Below are 21,940 nucleotides of genomic sequence, written 5' to 3' on the forward strand. Positions count from 1 at the left end.
CCAGGTTATGTAAACTGACATAGCTCCATTTTAGACAATGGAACTGCACTAGTTTACACCACCTGAGGATCTGACCCCAGATTTGTTTGACAGAAAGGTGTACAGCACAAAGAGTGCAGTGTCATGAATGCAATAAAAGCAACCATTCTGCAGAAATGTGCTGCTTTCCGCACAGACTATAAGGAAATCCAGAATGCAAAAATACATTCATGCATATAAACACAAGGACAAAGCTTTGATGGAGATGAAGATGATACAGAAAACAGAGTTCGTTGTTGGGTCTCTCAAGACATTTATAAAGCAAGGTTCTGTAACAAATTGACAATGATCTTGGAAATCAAAAAGTTGATTTTAAAATCGATACTGGGACATCATGTCATAATATCACAGATCATGAGATCAGAAATGTTAAATATAATGCACAGTGCCAACCTGTGCATTGAGAAGTGTAAGAATAGAGTCTGAGATATCCTTTTCTGTACAGGTGTGAATACTGTCATATAAGATAATGGTCAGATCTTCAGCTGCCAATCTAGTCCTTTGCATTGCTTCTGTGGCACCCATGCCAGAAAACAGCCTTAATAGGGAAGCTGGCGATTCCCCGTGCATAGGGAAATTCACAAATCACAAGCCAGCACAGCCTCAAGGCTTCCCCAGCCACACCCAGAATTTAAACACAACTAGTTTAAAACTACCTTCACTTCCCTCTCCTCCCCTCCTCAGGTGCACCAGGCACACCTGCAGCTCCGGCCTAACACGTGAAATCCACAGGAAACAGAATGCAAAAGAACTAGTGAAACCACTTGAGATTCCTGATCAGCTCATAGGCCAAGGCTGACACGGATCTATTTGAATTAAACAGGACAGATGATCTGTATTGATGGACTACTACTACATCGTGTTCTAAAGTGAGCTGTTGCACAACACAACAAGTAGCAATGCAACAACCCCTGGTAAATGGCAGTTTGCTCACCTTGAGATTTCATATGAGGTAATAACAAATAAATGATCCACAGCTAATGAGTATCTTATTTAGGCCATTCTCTTTCATATATGAATTCAAGAACTCCACACCAAACCCTCATTTCTGCTAGCCACTTGGCTGTGCATAAAAACAGTGAAAATAGCAAATAAAAGCCCTGGTGAATGCAAGGGATCCATATTTAGTATGGTTAGAATACTGCAACACAACTTGCAATGCTTTATTAGGATCATGAGCCCAAGACGGCCTATAATGCATATGTCCTAAGCAGTCCCAAGAAGGAACCGTTTTGAGAACAAGAAATGGTCATGTAATAAAAACAATCGTTGAGGTTCAAAGGCAGTAGTCATGACAGATGTCCAATAAGGGGCAGAATGATCCTCTCACCTGCTGGGGTTTTGGGTTGCTTCTCCTGATGTTTCCATGTGTGTGTTATTACTTGGCTGCATGAGTAGTGTGTTATTTTTAGATAGCATGATGTTTTGTTTTATTTGTGTTTGACTTTCAAAAAGAAAAAGGGAGATGTAACAGTGTCGGAAGATTCTGAACCCTGCCATGTAACAAGGGTATTCATAGCCTTTTGTACCCCTTCAGGAGACTGGCCACGCCATGAAGATCAGTCTCTTCCCAGCACTCCTTGTTTGAGTATTTAGAAGCTCTTCAATTACATTTTTGTAGAACAGGTTTTGCTGATATGGGGCCAGTCTGACGGGCCCCATTTGGATGTTCAAGGAGGAGAGGGCACAAGAAGGCTTCCCTCAACTTCTGATCCCTGCCCAGGCAGCCAGCAACACGGCAGTCACTCCTAGCGACTCCTCTCCTTGTATCATAGTCCTGCCCACTTCTGCACCAGCCAGTAAAGCTGGCTAGGCACAGAGAAGGGATTAGAGTATGCTGCATTGTTCTAAGGGACAGTACACCAGATATGCTTCCCCTGCATGCCTGTGAGGTCCAGGAGGGGCTGAGGTTCCCAAGGCAATGTAACTCTGCACCACCCTAATGCAGGGATGTGCCTATCAGGCACAAGAAAGCCCATGCAGTGGAAGTAATTTATTCAATGCATTGGAAACACAGATTTCATATGGTAATAGCCATATACTTCTGAGACTGCATCTGCCTGTCAGGAGCCTATTTAAGATCTCTGGGGAAAGTCTGAAGAGTGCCACCCAGGAGGCGAGCTAAAGACTCATGCATACTAACCATGATTCAGGAAGCAGGACAGAGAGATGAAAATTTCCCATCCCCCAGCAGAGACATAATGCAAAACAGAACTGTCATGGGAGCTGGTGAGAGACAGAGGAGGAGGGAGAGACAGAAAGAAAAAGAATATGAGAGACAGAGACAGAGCTTGTGGGGCCACAAGTAAGAACTTGGGCCTATGTGCCCACATAATGCGGGGCCATGTGCATTCACTTACTTTGGGCTTAAGGCCTTCCTCTCCATTTCTACCTCTAGGGGTATAGCATGGATCAGAATGTTATCTACCTCCCCCCCATCTGGTTCTAGTACCAAAGTAGGACTCGGACAATGCCATTCTGTGGCTTCACACGGACCAAGGTAGTTGACTGAAGACATCCCTTGAGAGCGCAAGTAGTACAATGCCATTTGGATGAAAGGCAGGAGAGGTGTAATAATGAAGGACAGTCTGGACTCAGGGTAGAGCAGTTTGGGCCATCTGGATTACCTCTCTTTTTGTTCTGAGTGATGGGAGAGAGAGAGCAGCAGAACTCAGGCTCCCATGCAACACTACCGAGGCCCTCCCAATAAAAGAATTAGTTTGTGCCTATCTCTCAGTGAGGCCATGGAAGGAGAAGGACAGGAGTGCTGAGGCCCAAGTCTGGTGGACTAAGTGGGTTGGATGCAGCAGCTGAGTCAGTGAGAAACCACAAATCTACTTAGCGAAGGGAAGCTGGGAGGTGAAGAGGGAAAGAGGCTATTTGGGGGTAAGGTGCTTGAGAAAGGAAAATCAACGTGTCCAAGTGGGGGCAGGTGACCCAAGGTTTTGGGACATATGAGACCTATTTAGGACTAGATTCTCAGCTATAGTTGAGATGGGGAGACACCCAGGAGCCTAGAGAGGAAGGATATTCCAGCGGATAGGTTGTTGGTCTGAGATGGGGGAGACCCTGGTTCATGTCCCTGCTCTGGCACAGACTCCCTGTGTGACCTTGAGCAAGTCACTTAGTCTCTCTGGACCTTGGTTCCCTGTCCGTACAATGGGGATGATAGCTCTGACTGACCACACAGAGTTGTAGTCAGGATAAGAATATTAAAGATTGTCAGGTGCTCAGATACTAGGGTAATGGAGGCCATATAAGTATTTAAGGTGGATAGGGGACTGCTCTGAAGTACGGCAGCTGATAATGGACTTTAAGGAGCTGTTATCCAGCTGGGAAATGTTGCAGTGCATCAGAAGAGGCATGTAAGAGCTAGCTACTTTTTAGCCCTTTTGCACTCCCAGATCCAGCTGAAGATGTGGTCCTAAATTTAATCCTGCATTAGATGAGACTCTTGATGGAAACCTTGCCACGAACCTAAAAGAAGGAGGCACGATATCATAAAGGGAGGGAGAAGATCAAAGGGCAGAACTCGGAAAGGTATGGAGTTTCCAATGAATTTCAGTAGAACTGGGAGACAAACTGTTGGAGGCTTGCTGAGCTTCACCAAATTCCTGTAACACCTTTTCAGACTGACTGGCTCTCTTGAGTTTCACCCAAGAGTTAGACTCAACAGCCCTTAGACCCAGTTAACACCTGGATGGTCCATAGTTGTCTCCTGTGTCTGAGAAGAAAGTGATGGATTGGACACTTGTGAACATGCTGTCTGGGACTGTGCACAACTGGTGTTTACAGAGCATTTGGGGTTGTTCTGGATAAGGTAAGTGTGGAGCAGGTAAGTCCAAAAGCTTTTATTTCACCTACAGCCTTCCTTCTTTGCCCTTCCCAATTTCAGATTAACTCACCTATTTCTCCCATGTCCAGGGAAGTGAGTAAGGAGGAGTGGGCATTCCACACTAGAGGCAGTAATCAGAAAAGGATTTCTAAACTTCATGGAATGCAGCTTGGTTTATTAATCAGGGGTTTTCTGGGCCTACCCAGAGCAGGAAGGCAAAACTTCTGTGCATTTTGCTCCCTATCTCCAAAATGACCATGCCCAAATGCCACTGCCTATACCAGTGCTACACCATTCCCATATTTACTCCTCAGAAGAAGAGTTCACAGAAACTTCCCCAAGGTCCATGATGCCACTGAGTCCCCACTTTTCCTTTCCAGAAGGAGAGTCTATTCACTTCATTAAAACAATACATGCATCAAATGTGTACCAGCACTTAGATACCTCAGAGAAGGTTCCTTAGAAATATCTGAGGGATTTCAGAAGCTCTGCAATATGTCATCGATGGAGACCTGGTTTACAGACTGAGAAATAACAAGTATTTTAGAATGATTTGGAATCCCTGGTTGGATACAGTGGTTTAAAAAGACTATTCCTTTCATTGTACTCCTTAGGTTTGTAAAACTGAAGTCCTGCTAGATGTAACAGGAACATCTAAAATAAGCCTTGTACACTCAGTTCATTAAAGAAATACCTTGGAGATGCATAGACAGGATGGGTAGGGATGAATCTGAGTGGGGCCTCTGGGTGCTATTACAACATTAATACTAAAAAAAAAAAAAATAGATATATGCCAGTGCTACAGAGTGTCCGCTAATAGAGTCCAGAAGAAGAAATCATGGGGACCCACCAGGGCCATATAAAGCCATATGATGCCAACATCCATCTAGTGAGGAGAAACATCTGGGATTTTCCAGGACCACATAGTGTCATGTGGTGTCCACTTGTGCATACCAAAATGAGAGACACCAGTGATTCAGCCTGGCTCCACCACACCAGATGCACTTATCTATCAGAAAAAGAGTCCACAAGGCTTTCACAATACTACACCATTTCATAATCCCTAGGAGAGGTCACAAATATTCCTTTGCCTGTTCATATGCCCAAACAAGCCTTTCAGCAATGGATGAGTAGACACAGTCATCTGTCCTGGACTCTTTCTTTAGGGGTATACAAAAAGGTGTAGTTACATTAGGCTTGAATAAAGACTGGGAGTGAATGTATCATTACACAAAGTAAAACTATTTCCACATGTTAATTTCCCCCCCACCCGACCCCCACTGTTCCTCACATGTTCTTGTCAACTGCTTGAAATGGCCCACCTTGATTATCACTACAAAAGGTTTTTTTTCTCTCCTGCTGGTAATAGCTCACCTTATCTCATCACTCTCGTTACAGTCTGTATGGTAACACCCATTATTTCATGTTCTCCGTGTATATAAAATCTCCCCACTCTATTTTCCACTGCATGCATCCGATGAAGTGAGCTGTAGCTCACGAAAGCTTATGCTCAAATAAATTTGTTAGTCTCTAAGGTGCCACAAGTCCTCCTGTTCTTTTTGCGGATACAGACTAACACGGCTGCTACTCTGAAATTTAGTCCCAGTGACTCTCTAAGGATTCACCAGAGCATGTGTGAATAGCTGTCAGCATAGCATGGCCATCACTGCAGCTGAGCCTGCACTGAGCATGTGCTGCTGCTTCTCCTGCTTTATCACTGAAGTTGACAATCATGGCAAGAAGGAAGTGCCTAGAGAGTCTGGTGAGAATTGAAACAAACTGGTGAAGCAGGGCAAGCAGGACTGGTTTCCTTTTCATCTGAGGGATTTGTTTATTTTAACAGACCCAAGGAAATCTTCCCTAGGGATACAAGCCCTTGGGCATTGGTTGCAAACAATTACAGCTGCTCTCTCTCCAGCACTGATTTGTTTTTGCTCGGGATAAACAGAGAAATAAAGCAGAAAGAATAAAGGAAAAAGATGTCTCTCTTTCATTTACAAAATCTGCCTGTTTTTCCTGCCCTTGCAGCCTTCATTCTATTCCTATTGTAAGTGCAACACTGAATAGAGAGCTGACCCCTGCAAAGTCCACTGGCTGAGACTCAGCCCTGCTCCTTGTCATATACCAAGTTTCCATTTTCTCTCTTCTCTTTCGGCTATAATAACTGCTGTCTCTTGATTCCTCTGCTCTGGTACTTATGCATGTCACACCCACCATCTCATTTGTGTCAGGCTGAATGCAATCTTGGTTTAGATTGCTGAGCTCCCTGCAATTCAAATTAGACCAGAACCAATTCTGTAATAAAGCAAGATGGATGGGTGGGGCCTTCAGAATAAACACTAGCACACATTCAATGACACAGGCAAAAGGGTGCTCTCTCTCTCCCTCACACATCCTCTCCCATGCCTGCAGATTTTCTAGCATAAGGGCAAACATTTTTAACATTGGCTAGTTTTGTTTCCTAATCATATACAAAGCCTGCTTTGGATTAGCTGCATCCCTACACACATCCCCCAGTACCCCCTCCCAGCCCTCTTTTCCTTCCCCCCTCCCGGCTTTAGTGATTTTTTTAAAAGGAGAAAAGAACAGAAAATGCACTGCAGAGAGCACAGGGGGGAAGCTAGTGAATGCACCAAGAAAGGCTGCTCTGTCTTCCTTTCAGCAAGTTCCTTGGATGGGAGAGGGTCTGGAACAGAACACACCTTGTCCTTTCCTCCTCCACTCCCATTCAGCCCCCCATTCCAACCCTTTATGATTATTTTGCTTGCCCCATCTTTCATAAAGCCTCCTCCTCTTTAACGCAGCATAGAAGGAATCAGAGCTGTTTCAAGAAAGGGATGGGGGAGGGGGGGACACACTCTCAACAAGCATCCATTGTTCAGGTGTAAATTAGCACTTTTATTTTCTTCCTCACTGAGCTCCAGTTCCATCCACATGAACCCTTCCCTCGTTCCCCCACCTGCGCAGCTCCCCAGCAAGGTGCCGCAAGACCCATCTCTAGGAACCAGTTTCACAGAAAGGGTGCACCATTCTCGCCGCAGCCTGACAGGCTGCAGGCTAATCTGAATGTCAAAACCAGATAGTGCCTAACCTGGGAAAACAAGAGGCAGCAATGGTATTATTCCCAGTATTACTGCAGGAAGGAGGAAGGGCTTCCCTTGCAGCATTGGATTTCACTCAGCAGCATCAGAGGACCACTCCCCTACAGCACTTTATAATGGAGCAATGCATCCTGATGGATGCAAGGCTCTGGGAATGCACAGAAAACAAGCTCCATTTTTTTTTTAAGCATAATTTTCAATTTCTTGCTTATGTCTCTTTCCTTGACCCACTTGTACAGTGCCTGGTCTTTACCAATGTAAAAATGCAATTCCCAGCCCCTCCCCATCCCTTCTTCCAAAAATGAACAGGTGATATTTTTAAAAATTACCATGTGATGTGACCACAAAATATTATTTGACAGGCAATATTATTTGATATGCACTAAGCATATCTCAAGTGTCACATTTTAAGGTCAGGAATTTTTTAAGTAGGCAGGTTTAACTACTGTGGATACAGGTGAAAAAAAAATCCCACCCAGCTTTCATACATCAAATGGGGGGGAAAAAAGACAATGTTGCCAAACCAGCTGTCTGTCCCTCGGAGAACCCTCCCAGCATGAAAGCAAAATTCACACTGGAAACAATAATAAAGAACAATAACGATGTTTTAAATGATTGATTTAAAAAAAATCCATGCTGGTCCTACCTGACACAGTACTGGCCATGGTGGCGAGGTGGGTAGCAGAGTGGATGCTGGAGGGGAGATGCAGTAGTAGGGAGGAGCGAAAGAACGCCTTGCTGGCTTTCCGCTGAAGTGCTGCAATGCTGTGGAACAGAGGAAGATCTGACTCAGCTGTAGGGGGCTGCAGCCATCTGAAGGGAGGAGAGAGAGAGACTGAGAGAAGTGGGTGGAAAGAAAGAGACGGGGGTCACCAGTTCAGAATATTAATTAGCAAATCTGGCCTTCTTTCCTGGGTGGCTTTGATGTCAGATTCTTCCCAGAGCCACAGTTTTACTGCTATAAATACAGAGAGAATTGAGGGGGGAGGGCAAGGAGCTACACCCAATCTTGGGCTCTATAAAAGAGATTTTTCTCTCTCTTTCTCCATCCCTCCCTTGTCTGCTGTAGATGGACTAGCCTGGCACTTTTTCTCTCTCTCTCTTTAGCTTTCAATTGACAAAAAAAAAAAAAAAAAGTATGCAGATTCATGTAATTATTTTTTCTTTTAAAAGGGAAAAACTCTCTCAAAGCCAGCAACCCCTTGAGGGGCCATGGCTGGTGGCCAGGAGAACCAGGGGAAAAACGCCAGCTGCTTTACACAGACAGGGAAGGGGAAGAGTGACCTGAGAAAAATGGGAATCTGTAGGTCTGATTCTCCTCTGACTCGTAAACCAGAAGTTCTACTGGAGTCAAGGGGGCTACGCTGCTGGGAAACTGATGTGAGGGAGAGGAGAATCCAGCCCTCTGCATCCAGCGGGGCTTCTTTTTTTTCTTCTGGGTGTTTGGGCTTTTACATTTTGTATCATCTCCTCTCTGGTGGTTGTTGCTAGGGGCTGATACACTCTACGCTTTATGATGGTTTCTGAGTCTATTCCACACACCCATTCAGGAACCAGAAAAACGCCGCCTCTTTCACAGTAAGTGCCGCAGGCACCCCTGTATTATTCATCCAGTTGTGGCAGTACGATCTTCACCGCATTATTTTTTATCCACCGTTAACCTCATCAGCTTTAGGTTCCTCACACTATTCTGCCAGCTGCATACATCCTTCATCCTCAAACACCCCAAAATTATCCAGCATGCTGCAATATAGACACTCCCAACCCATCCCAGCAGCTGCAGGAAATTACAGCTTGTTCAAGCAGCCACAGACATCCCTGCTTAGCACAGAAGTCACAGACAATACCCCCCTCTCAAAGGAAATTGAAAAGCCAGAGATTTTCCCCTTCAGCTAAATTCTACCTCCAGTCCCTGTTTGTCCTAATGCCTTAAGGTTGGGAGGAAGGGAGGGTCTCTGTCATTTGGAGGAAAAAAAATACAAATTAAAATTTTAATTCAGGAGAATAATATTATTAATATATCCCCAACTTTAAAGAAACCTGGACAACAGTGGGCTATGGAACAGGTTTCTTTGTGGCCCATCTGGACGCTTTGTTACCCTCCTTCAAATGCCTATTTCATGGCTGTAGCAACTACATTTATCCCCACACCCACTTCCTGGGATGAAAGTCCTCAGACTTAATAGGTAGTCCCAAGAAATCCCCCCAAAAGCTTGTAGCTGAGGCCAGCAGCCTAAACTTAGACAGGCATGCCTTACAGCCATCAGCAGTTCATTTCCCTATTTGCAATGCAGCTGGGGTAACTTTTGCTCTTTACTTGATAATAATGCTTTCTTTGATTTACCCAACCAATCTGACAGGATCTATTTTCTTCTTGCCACATCCCAGGCTTATGACTCCCTTTACTCTGAAAAGCGTAGGGAACACTTTCAACCTGGTAACTGTTAGCTTTGTAGCATGTGCCTTAATTACAAAACATTCTGTGGCACACAGGAGGAGAATGGGCAGATTAACTAGTGCCTGTGCTATGATGCTCCTTCTGAGAGACTGGGGAGTTGTGTGGGTGGCAACAAAGGCTATAGAGATATAGATGGCAATATAGGCCAGTGGATTAGACAACAGACTATGGCTCCAGAAATTTGGGTTCTGTTTCTGGCTTGCTGCATGATCTTTTGCAAGTCATTTCACCTCTCTGTGCTTTTTTTCCCTTTCCATGTCTCGTCTATTTCAAATACAAGCTCTTTGGTGCAGGGACTGTCTCTCACTATGTGTCTGTACAGTGCCTACCACAATGGGGCTCCCATATTGGTCAAAAGCTCTAAGTACTACTGTTTATATAAATAATATTCAAATAATGACTGTAGGTAGATGTCTAATGTTCCAAGTTATTTTTTCTTCCCTATTTTAAACTTAATTTCTTTTCCAAACTGCCCCTGATTTGGGGCAGGACAAGTTTGAAAGAATCAGGCAGGAAAAGGTCTGCAATATTTTATGAAGGGATTCAGGAAAATAGGTGTGTATATTCCACCGATGTAACTGGTCCCCCTCTGCGTCTATGGCATGTGATAACTAACCAGGCAGATTATCGGGAATGATGGGTATTCAAGAAGAATCAGCAGAGAGACTGTTTTGTGGCATGCATGCCTTTCAGACTTTTCCATTATGAAAAATGTGACTTTTTTTTTTAAATCATAATTAAAATTTCCTGGACTTTTTCCCCTATGGGAAGCTTTTCTCTGGCATGTCATCCTTTCAGTGGTGCTGAAAAGAGCTCCCAACTATGCACCACATGAAAGGTGCAGATCATAAACGGCAGGTCACTGATTCCCCTTTTAGTCTGTGAAGCTCAAAAGGTCAATTTCAGAAGAAAATTCCACCTGAAATTTCCCATCCTTCCTCCTGACAGAAGCCTCATCAATACATTCTGCATCTCAGTAGGAACCCACAATAATCTCCTCTAAGGCTTATTATCTTATAAGATACATATGGTGCTGGTTGCCTAGGATCTGGTGAAACCAGATACAAGGATGGAAACCATTCAGTCTGTGACAGTAGAGAGTACATATTCTAGACACTAGCATGTGAAATACACACCAAGCAAACCAAAAACAAACAACTTAAAATAATATTACAAATCCAAATTCACTTCACAGGTACTAGAAGACACAAAATTAAAAGTAGGCTATAGTAATCTTCTATCATGGGCATCAGAATGATAACAGTCTAATGTTCCTGCATTTATTTAGTACCTTTCCTCCAGATCTATCCCAGCGGGCTTTACAGATTTTACCTTCTCACTGAATTTACAACATAAATACTAATCATTTTCCCCAACACTGAAGGGCAGCCACCTCTGGGGGGGGAGGGGGAGAGGGAATACAACAGCTGTTTAATCAGCGGAATGTAATTACACACAGTTGAATTCATCCATGACATTGAGGTTAATATTCTTGGCACCCCAAGATATGCAATCACGCCAAAGTAGAGGAATGGTGGACATGGACCTCAGCACTGGCCTGCAAAGTTAACCAGGCAAGTCTGTGAAGCAGGCTGCAACATCCAAAAGGATAGTGCAGTGTGGGTATTATCCCAGATCACTGGGGATCTCCGGAGTCACAATCTCTCTCCGAGTTTCACGTGGGGCAGTGTTTTCTCTGCAGCTCGGTGAACAATGGATTTTTCAGTTTTCTGGCAATTCAAAAAAGTCGGGGGGAAGGGAATCATTTTGGTTTTGTGCATTTTTAAAGGTTTTTAAATGTTTAAAAATGAAATTAAAGGATTTCAAAACAAGAAGTTGTTTTGAATTGAAAAATCAAAATGTTTCATTTTAGAAAATGCTGAAACAAAACATTTCAATTTTAATTTTTTGCTTTTTTTTGGCCTTTATGTCACTAAAGCTAGTATCAGTGCAGCTCCTTTCAGGCTTCTGTCTTCCAAGCTGACTTAGCCAGTGAAGGTTTGTTTGATCTGTCTGTGGGGTATGCAGTGCACTGGCCAGGACTGCTATGGTATGAAGTAATTGTGCTGCTAAGTAGTATAGCTTCAAGTTAGAGAGGGCTCTACTACTATATACAGAGTAACTACAGTTTTGATAAAAACGAGGAGTCCTTGTGGTACCTGAGAGACTAACAAATGTATTTGGGCATAAGCTTTCCTGATACGGTTTTGATGGCATTTAGAGCATCCCAGAAGCTGTCCTAATTTGTGCTGACAGTCAAACCGGCACCCAGGACTAGGGGGAGAGGTGATATAGTGCACCTTCTGCGGGGTGCACCAGGGTTTTGGCATACCTGAGAATCTAGCGCTTGATCTGTTCATAACAAATGGATTTTGAATTAATGGATATCAATCAATCTTCAGTTATCACCTCAAAGTTAAAATTCTGACAGCCACAGGAGCTTGGCCTACACTGGTGCTCCCATTCTTGGGTTTTAGCTTCCCCCTCACAGTCTTCTTTTGTACAGATCAGACACATTACCTTCAGTCCATATTTTTTTAATGACTGCTTTTCAGGGTGGTCTGTAAATGTTGATTTTAAAAATATCAAATTTGAGCTTTTATGTCTCCAGGGCTATTTCAGAATTTGTCTCCTGAAAATTCCTTACCATCCCAGCTATTATCATGAGATGGAAGGGGACAGTCCGCCTTGTCTGGCATGAAATTCAAAAGTACATGGTACTCAGGCAACAGCCTGAAATTAATAAATAATACATGAGAAAGTTAGAAAAAGAATCTGATTGTCTAGCAGGAATACCAACTGAGGCCAGCCTGCAGGTACCGCTGCAGTATTTAGCAACTGAGAGAGAGAAAACCCAGCGATAGCAACATCAGCACTAAATCAGAAAAATGTCTCCCTAAAGGCAAAAGAAACAAGTGGGACATCCTGACTGATTCCGTTTTGGTGCCTGTCATGTGCACTTCAGACGGGAAAGAAAATGAGGCTAAGTTGTATAAAAGATCAGGAGGAGGAACTGCATCAAATCAATCAGGTGAAAATGTGAAAGGAAGCCTGGATTCTGGCCATCTTGGAGTCTCCTTCCACTTGTCTTGCCTGTACCAATGACAAACCTCAAGGAAGAGACTACAAGCTGCAGGCAAAACCTGCCATCTCATCTTATAGTTCAGTCTGCATAAACACCAATCTAATATGAAATGCTCCAACCTGCCTTCTCTTATAAAGGTTATAATGTGTTACAAATGCAGCATCTGACTCAGAGCGGGACAAATACATCTAAAACTGGTTAAGGGCCTGTTTAAAGAAGACAGTGGTCCTGACCTTGACCATTACATCTAGAGGCTGCAAACAATAAAATGATGCATTGCTTAATAGCCTGAGCACATAACTGAAAGCCAGGAATTTCTTCTATGGGCTAGTCCTGATTCCAGCACTGATTACTGTTCGGCCTTAGCTTCCCCTCTTATGAAAAGGGATCAGTTTCCTCCTTTGCAAAAATGGGTAATATTTACTTACGCGCCTACTTCATAGGTCTATTTAATTAAAATTTGAGTGTGAAAGAGGGAAGGCGATTTATTGCAGGTACTTCCTGATAGTCAAAAAGACAAAAGGACTCTGGCCCCATCTGGATCTCAAGGAATTAAATAACTATGTGGTCAAACAAAGATGCCTTTTGAAAATGGTTTCCCTGGGAACCATTATGCCTCTTCAAGAGGATGGTGACTGGCATCTTTAATCTGCTCTTCTATCTATAAAGAAAAAAAATTACCTTCACACTATTGGCATTGACCTGCTTTATGGATGATCTGATCTGTGCTCTCATTTTCATCACATCCCAAAATTCTTACTCTCCAGGAGCAAGAATCTTGTACAGATGGTCTCTGTAGTGAAGGGAAAATGACTTATCTTGTAACTATGCTTCTCCAAAGATGTTATCTTGCATGATCCGCTCACTCATCAACCTCCCTTCAGAGTTGGGAGGTTTCCTTTTTTGAGGTGTTTCTCTTGCACCTGTTTTTTTATTTTTCCCTGAAGTCAAAGTTTTTATTTTATGTGGACAAACTTCAATCAAGACATAGTTCTTCTGAGAGCTTCTCATTTGAAAGAACCACCTGGAACATTCAAAAGCTACATTTACACTTGGCAGAGGTGCCACGCAAAAACCATTAAGGGCCTGACTTATGCTCTAGACTTCTACCACTAACCTCAAGAGTAAAAAAAAAAAAAAAAAAAAGCTTGAAAACTATTGAAGTTCCTCCACGCTTGTGCTAAAGAGCTAAATTCCAGGAAGGAGAATCTGGGAGTGAGAATCCTGCTTTGATAGTATTTTAAGCATATATTTCCTACACACATCTCCTGCCGTGTTTCTATATGCCAGTGATACACAGACCAGTTATTTGAATCATGCATGTGTGAGATTGCAGAAGATTTATCTCAGTTTCCTAATTAGAAGATGTACCAGGGCTATGTAGTTTAACGCAATGGCATATATTTCATGCACGTCTCAAGGGATCTATCCCAGGTTTTGTTTCCCATTTAAAGGTGGTACAGTGAGTGATTACCTTTAATCCTATTGGCATATAACAACAAAAAATACCTTGCATTTATATATGCCTTGTCTTTCTTATGAAAAATGGGGGAGGTTTAACCATTTGTTAAAACTACAACTATCTTGTCCACGGTAGGATTTTACCTCTGGTGGGTTATCGTATGTTAGTGAACACATTCTAAAAAAGCAACTTCTTTCTTAATGTGGAGGTAAATAAGTGCCATTCTTGCAGATAAGAAACTGAGTCACAAAAGTTAAATGACTTGCCCAAATTTGTATGGCGAACAGAGTTGGGAATACAACTCTAGTCTTTGGATTTTCTGCTCCCTGGGATAACCACTTAGAAATATTGTCTCCCCTGGGTATGTTGCCCATAAATATAACAACGGCAAGTATACCAGGCCCTATTTCCTACTTACGGATATTAGAGGCCTTATTATGTTAGTCCTAAATGTGTTTATTCCTTATGGATAGCCCGGAAATAGATCCCAAGCTCTGGTATAACATAAAGGATCCATCTTCAACGTTCATGTGTTGACTTTAAATGCACTAAACTCACCATACACAAATACAGAACTGTTTTCTGGCACAAAAAAAAAATATATACACATGAGCTCTGAGGTTATTAAAACACTTTACAAATTGTAATTACTGTAGCTGTACAAAATCCCTGTGATATAGGTAAGCACTATTATTGTTTTTAACAGATGAAGAAACTGAGGCAGACAGAGGAAGAAACTTGCCCAAAGTCATACAGTATGAGATGATGCAGATAAAACAGGGGAGCTGGCAAATGGAGCAGAATGCAGTGATTCAAGGGATTAGCAAGAATCTATCCCTCACATATCCCCCTCCCCGACCCAGCACCGATAGTGTAGCTGGCATAGGTATCATACATTTTAAAATGAGTCTTGTGTGCACAGCTAAGCCAACAAGATGTACAGCTCCATATAATGGTGCAAAATCTATAGACTAAGTGTTAGCCTTCATCTGAAATGCACAAATCTGAGTCTCTGACTTGGCGTAATAGTCAACAGTATCCATTCTTTAAATCTTCTGCATTACTATAATCTCCTGGAGATATACTTTGGCTTTAATAAACATCTATGGTTCTCTTGTGAAGGGCATCATAATGAGAAACAAAACCATCTCCCATAAACTTGTGAGGTTTTGTCTGTTTGTGTTTATTGTTCCCAGACATCCCTTTACAGTTCTTGGGAAGAAAATCGGAGTAGCGGGGGCAGGGGGGAATAAACCTGCCAGTGCTAAGCTGCAGAGTTGGTCAAATAAGGTAAATGGTGCAGACAAATAATTATACAGAAAGATAGAGAGCATCCAACTAATGCTGAGTCACATCAGCCCCTGAACAAGAGCATAAGCTGACTCATATTTCTGTTTGTGCTAGGACTGCAGTAGCTGCGATTATGTTAATGTAAACTGTAGTAAACAATAAAATACAATTCAACAGAATGTTTATATTACTTTTCATTGTACAACAAAGAATAATTACAAAGAGATACAGTGTATGTGATAATGATACTGGGTTTCTCCCCCCCTACTCACGATAGAGACTGAATTCTAACCTTCACTCTCCACTACACTTCTTCCTCTCACAATTTTCTGTAGTAGCTCAGAGTTTTCCCAAACCCATTTGTTTTATGCTGAAATGTTGTGTTCTTGGGTTCACCCCAAAGCGATCACCTTTTCAAGAAAGTCTGAGCAAAAGCAGTTGAACAACTTTTGACTGGAACATTGGGAGGGATAGCAGGAACAGATGGGAAAAGAATGTTTTGTTTTCTATATGTTCCATATACTCAAAAGAGGTGAAGCTAGAAATTTTAAATCTGACATATTTTGTAGATCTCATTAAGACTTAAAGGTCACAGCAAATTTAAATAGTTTGGTTGGTGTAATTAAAATTCAAAATGTTGTGTATCTACATTAGATTTTCTGTATTCACCCTAATGATGCATTCTTTAAGAATTCCCCAGTTAAAGATGCTCAATTCTGCAAAGCAAGTATCTCTGCTTCATGGAACATACAAATGCTGTTAAGGATGACTGAATTACGGAAGCCTGAATTATTGAAGGCTAAATTAAGGACAGATAAATTAAGCATGCTCTATTAAGTATAGCTTTGTTATGACTGCTGAAGTTGTGAAACTGGAGTTTTTAAGTTCTCTATGAGAATCATTTATACAGACCTAGCCTTAAAGTGAACTGTACATAGGTAGTTCACTAACATAATAGCTAAAGTTCAGGCAATTTATAGGCCAGATGACTTCAATGCAAAGACAAGCTTGCCAGGCAAGGCTAGCCGAAGCTGTAATCTCCCCTAGTTGAATACCTCCAGAAAAAGAATTTTACTGACTCTGCCAGCAAAGAGGTCAGATTTTGTAATATACTCAAGCTTGTTTGCTTTTATCTAGAATATTTCCAAATATTTGATGAAGCATTATTTAGGGTACTTCTGTATAGACAATACCATCTGTGTGATTGACTACAAATTGAGGGCATCTGTAAATTCTGAAGCACCTGTGATTGGCTAGAAATGGATGGCATCTGTAAGTTTGTGTGGCACCTCTATGTGAGGCCATGTTCTGTTTCTTGTCTATACAATAGCTGTATGGGGAAATGCAAAAACATCAGAATTAGCAGGACGATTTACAGAGAGCTGTAGTGTATGAACTCATATTATCTTCCTATATCTAGCCTCTATGATTACATGAAATATAATAGAAGAATCTGGGAATCTAATTAAACCATGTCTCCTTTTATTATATACATGTACAGGGGCCAGAATCTTACTGGCCCTAGACTAACCCATCTCTCGGCTGCATCCGATGAAGTGAGCTGTAACTCACGAAAGCTTATGCTCAAATAAATTGATTAGTCTCTAAGGTGCCACAAGTCCTCCTTTTCTTTTTTCGAATACAGACTAACACGGCTGCTACTCTGAAACCCATCTCTCCAAAGTGACTCAGGAATTCATTGTGAGCATCAACATCTGGGGGAAGCCCTTGGTCTGAGTAATTGAGCTTCCGATGCAGCAGGTCCTGGACACGTGCAGTGACAAGGAGCTAGGGACAGGGAACTGAAGGGAAGAGGAAAACAAAGGGGGTCTGCATCCCCCACGAACACAAGACACCAGGCAGGTCGCATTATCATTCTTGCTGCAGACACCACACAGCTGGAAGGGATGACGGAATACTACACCTGGAAGAGGGAGAGCAAGGGTCCTGCACAGCCCGACACTCGTCACACGCACACCCCGAAAACTCGGCTACCTGGGAAGGGCCAGGAGCAGCCACCTGCCCCCAAGCAGAACCGTGCACGGGAGAGAGGTGCTGGCCAAGGCCACCACCTAGGGTGACCAGACAGCAAGTGTGAGAAATCGGGACGGGGGGAGTCACAGGAGCCTATATAAGAAAAACACCCCAAAACCAGGCCATCCGGTGGCCCAGCCACCGCCTCTGACAAAGAGTTTCGTGGGGCCTTTAAGGTAGGGCTTGAAGAGCCGGTCAACCCCGCTGGGGCCGGTCAGGCAGCCGCCTGAGGGGAGCCAACCCGCCTCCGAAGGGGGCGGATTCATTCGAAACACTTGGCTCCTCTCCCTGAGGCGCGCAAAGGACACCCCCAAAATGGCGTCGCTCTACCGGGCACCTCCTGGGCCAGGCCCTGGCCGCTCGGTTTCCTTCCCTACACGGGGCCCGCATCCCGCTGCCAACGACCCCTCGCTTCGGCCGCTCAGTCACGCGGCGAAGCACGCCGCCCCGCAGGGCGAGTTCTCGCGAGAGCTATCCTGGCGGGACGGAGGAGGCGGAAGTGACGTGAAGGACGACGGCGCGGGGCGGGCGGGCTCAGGAAGTGCGTCACGGTTGCGCCCGCGGTGGGCGGGCCTTGCGAGCGCCGGGCGCGGGCCTTTGCGAGCGCCAGAGCGGGAGGTGAGGGAGGGGCGGCGCGAGCCATTTTACGGGTTGCTCCGGGCTTGGCCTGTTCCGTGGGCCGCCGCTGCCCGGAGCGCGGGCCCTGGCTCCCCGCCTCATCCTAGCCCGGCCGCTCTGAGCCTGGGCCGGGGGGCTGCAGCGCCCGCGGTGTTTCCGGGGTAACCAAGGGAGCAGCGCCCTGGGGAGCCCATCACAGCCCCCGACCCTCGTTAGGGGCCCTCGGGGCCGGGCCGCCGCGGTTCTGCGCCTCTGGCCGGCTCATGCGGGGAAGGCAGCGTGTGCGGCCTTCCTCCCTTGGGGGGCTGGGGGCAGAGCGACGGGGCGGCAGCTTGTCCCCCCTCTGCGGGCGGTGACCGCGCCGCCCCGCGATCTCTGGGCGCAGCCGCAGCCCTTCCTGTGCGGCTTCAAGGGGCCTGCACGCCTCCTTGGCATTGAACTGTTTCTTTACCGGGTGTACAAAGCCTCTGCGTGGATCTGCTTATTTCAGCTCCCCTGCGGCCCACGGTGATTTACCTTCACCTGACTCCTAATCAGCTTAGGTTTTCAGCCTGTGGGCGGTGGACCCGTGAGGGTCTGCAGACTAGGGCTGAGGGGTGTGCAGAAGGCTGTCCTTACCCTAGAAGAGTGGTTTTCAGTCTTGGGGGTGGACCCCTGGGGGTCCACAGACTATGCTTAAAATGTCCAAAGGGCACTGCACCTCCATGTGAAATTTTGTAGGGGTCTGCAAATGAAAAAAGGTTGAAAACCACTGTCTTAGACTGACTACACTACAGCGGCTCAGCTACGGTGCTGGGGAGGCCACTTGTCTGATTTTATACGAGACAGTTCCTTTTTTAGGTGGTTTGCCCCATATCCACTACTAGGATGAAACTGGACAGGGCTTTGTCGATATCATTTGGGGGAATGGCATTTTGAACAGTACTTCATCCCCACCCACCTGACCTTGTACACATTTCTGCATGCAAGGTCAGGTAGGTGGGGCTGGCAGGGCCAAGGTCATGCAGGCAAATGCACTGACACTGTTCCTGGAAGTGCTGAAATGCCCAGTATTCCGGGAACATGTGTGTGGCGACCCTGCTGTGCTGCAGCAGCACCATAGCATAGATACTTCCGACATCAGTGGAAGGGTTTTTCCATCAGTACAGTTAATCCACCTCTGAGAGGCACTAACTAGGTCTCTGGAAGAATTCTTCCCTCGATCTAGCTGTGTCTATGGTGGGACTTAAGTCAACTTAATTATGTTGCACAGCGCATGAAATTTTTCACAACCCTGAGCGAAGTAGCTAGGTTGACCTCATTTTTAGGTGCAACTTTTTCATGTGGATAAGGCCTCGTGCAAGGTACTTATTACGATACATGTGCACGGTTAGGAGATTTTAAGAAGTATGAAACTTGGGACAAAGGTGACAAGATCCCAGGACTTGGGTGGGCAAGGCTGCCGGAAGCCTGTGTAATTTGAATGAGGGCCACTTTTTAAAAAAAAAAAAAAAAAAAAAAAAAAAAAGTGAGATTTAAAATGTTTGAGATGTAAACAACAAACTTCTTTTAGAAACAGATCTTTGAAGTGAATAGACAGGAGGGACTCTCCCAAAGCAGGGAGACTTGACAGGACTGGGGGTATTTGAGATGACCAAGTCATTTATGCTCTCTGTGTTTAACATTAAACTACATGCATCTCTCCCATGCTCTGGATATATATAACTTTAAATTGACAGTATCAATTTATTTACACTTTCCAATGATGGACTGCCCATTCTATTCCACTAAATGCCCCCAACAAACATAAATAGAATAATAAATTTGGCGTATTCCATGGCTGCATTAATGGTGCGATTCTACAAAGATTGAAGTTTGTGAATAACTTTACTCCTGTGAGTAGTTGCATTGCACGCATTGGACTACTTACAAGAATGTGCTTAGATCTTAGCAGAATTGGGCCCTAAATCCTTGTGAACTTTGTACCTGTTGTAAATAGTAATTTGCTGGCAATATTGTTGCCTAAAAATGAAATGACAATACTCTCTTCTACTATATAAGTGTAATTTCAATTGATTTTAATGAGAAGCTGCAGTATGTATATATTTAGCATATATGCCTCTTGTGTGCTGTAAATTATACATGGTAAAGCATGCTCTTGGTTTCTATGCTTTCAGTGTGTAAGATAAAGTATGCCCAAGATAACATTAAATGGCATCGCAGTGGACTTTCCTTTTCAACCATACAGATGTCAGGAGGAATACATGACTAAAGTGCTTGAGTGTCTCCAGAAGGTAAGCCCTGGGAGAGGTCACAGTAAATTTCCAACACTGGTCAGGTGGACTCTTTTGGGATTCATTTGTGTTGGGGAATGGGTGGGAAGGGCAATTTAGGATTTGGAGTATCAGTGTTTCCAAAATAATTCCTTCTACCTACAATGCAGATTTTACTGTGTCAAGTGACAGGGTTTTACCTGTGATCAGGTTGAATTATAATCATGTTACAGAGCCTGCTCTTTATAGGGCTTTCGCCCAGGGCTCTATATTGTGTTTATAACACAATCTGATTCCGTCCACAAGCAGTACCAAGCCATGGTATAACACCGTACCTCAAGAGGGTAAAATTTATAATGTAGATTTTTTGGGTGGGGGTGGGGGAAGAGGTTCATAACTGTGAGGATTTCTCTGTCAAAGGGGACCAGGTCCGAGCCCAAGAGCAAGCCCTTTTTTTTAATTAAAAAAAAATCAGTTTGGTGGTTTTAAGCGAAACGAAGATGAAAATAAATAGATTAGCGTATCAGATGTTTTGAAGGTATTGTAACATTTAAAGGCTGATTGTATAGCATGGTGGGTAAATGTTTTTTGATAATGTGAAAAAAATCTTTTTTAAGAAAGAGGCTGTGCAATAACCTTTTCCCTGGTGATTTACTCTGGAATTTTAATTCTTGTCTTTATCGCAAATCACAGTTTGTAGAAGCTAGATTGTAATTTATGTAAAATTATCTGTAGGGCCCTACCAATTTCATAGCTGTGAAAAACGTGTCACAGACTGTGAAATAAGCCCTTTCCTGTGAAATTTGATCTCCCCAAAATCAGCAGGGCTGGGGAGGGACAGGACCTGTCCTCCTCCTGCACTGCGATTATGGGGAGAGATCAGACCCACTTCCACAGGCAGCGCAGAAGTGAGGGTGATACACCCTCACTTCTGCGCTGCAGCAGCTCCAGAGCTGGACTCCGGACTGCTGGCCCTCATGGCTCTTGCCCGGGCTTAGGGCACCTGAGCTCTGGGGCTTCCGCTCCCTCTCCCACAAGGCTCCTGCCCAGGGTGCTGCCTCTCTCCCTTCCCCTTCCCCGCCCCCACAGCTCTGGCTGGGGCTTGGGGCTTCCACCCCCTGCAGCTCCAAAGTGGGATCAGGGACCTGGGTTGGGTGCTGTCACCCCCCGCAGCTCCAGCTCCTGCCCGGGGCTGCCCCCCCCGCCGAGCCCCTGTGGCTCTGGGTGGTTGAGCTTGGGGCTGCTTCTCCTCCGCTCCCCCCGCGCTCCCCCCGGTGGCTCCAGCCAGGACTCAGAGATTCTATCCCCTATGGCGCCTGCCCAGGTTCAGGGACCTGGGTTGGGGGCTGCTACCACCCGCAGCTCCACCTCCCCCCACCCCGATGGCTCCAGCTGGGGTTCAGGGTGCCTGGGCTCAGGGCTGCTGTCCTCAATGGCTTCTGCCCGGGCTCCAGGCCACCCAATCTTGCCCCCCCCCTTCACCTTCCACATGGCTCCTGCCAAGGCTGGGGCAACCATTTTTCAAATTGTCCCGGGCCCCTGGGCACGAGCCCCATGGGCCCATGCAGTAATCCACCACTGGCCCTGACTAGCAGCCAGGAGCCCCTGGCTGGGGTGCTCTCAGCAGCAGTGGGGAGATCAGACCTACCTCCACCTCCGGGAGCCTCGTCCAGCTGCAGGAAACTCTGCAGCTGCTGCTTTCAGAGCTGGGGTCTGAAGGTAGCACGATAGTGAGTATGGCAATCCTGCAACCCCCTTACAACAGC

The 21,940-nt window shown here is 44.8% G+C and overlaps 2 protein-coding genes across 43 annotated transcripts in view; one reads left to right on the plus strand and one right to left on the minus strand.

The window, feature by feature from the left end:
• Nucleotides 1-17,805, minus strand: part of STMN3 (stathmin 3) — a 38,792-nt gene extending 20,987 nt beyond the window's left edge. Inside the window, exons 1-2 of one of the 3 annotated variants that reach the window (XM_007062510.4) lie at nt 17,642-17,805; nt 7,622-7,788 (exon numbers count right to left, since the gene is read on the minus strand). In XM_007062510.4, the coding sequence (XP_007062572.2) occupies nt 7,622-7,788; nt 17,642-17,694 (220 nt within the window). In that variant the 5' untranslated portion in view covers nt 17,695-17,805. Of the gene's footprint in view, nt 1-7,621; nt 7,789-8,517; nt 8,740-17,194; nt 17,325-17,641 lie in introns of those variants that run through there. The other 2 variants (XM_037915544.2, XM_043527161.1) reach the window with 2 other exon arrangements.
• Nucleotides 17,786-21,940, plus strand: part of RTEL1 (regulator of telomere elongation helicase 1) — a 120,305-nt gene continuing 116,150 nt past the window's right edge. For 14 of the 40 annotated variants that reach the window (XR_005227839.2, XR_005227840.1, XR_005227841.1 and 11 more), the window contains exons 1-2: nt 17,930-19,265; nt 20,079-20,195. Coding sequence is in view for 37 of the 40 variants with exons in the window: in XM_037915527.2 (XP_037771455.1) it covers nt 20,094-20,195 (102 nt within the window). In the remaining 3 variants the exon portion in view is untranslated. Of the gene's footprint in view, nt 19,266-20,078; nt 20,196-21,940 lie in introns of all 40 variants that reach the window. The other 26 variants (XM_037915529.2, XM_043527140.1, XM_043527151.1 and 23 more) reach the window with 13 other exon arrangements.

Source organism: Chelonia mydas, chromosome 13 (assembly GCF_015237465.2).
Source record: "Chelonia mydas isolate rCheMyd1 chromosome 13, rCheMyd1.pri.v2, whole genome shotgun sequence".
NCBI lineage: Eukaryota > Metazoa > Chordata > Testudines > Cheloniidae > Chelonia > Chelonia mydas.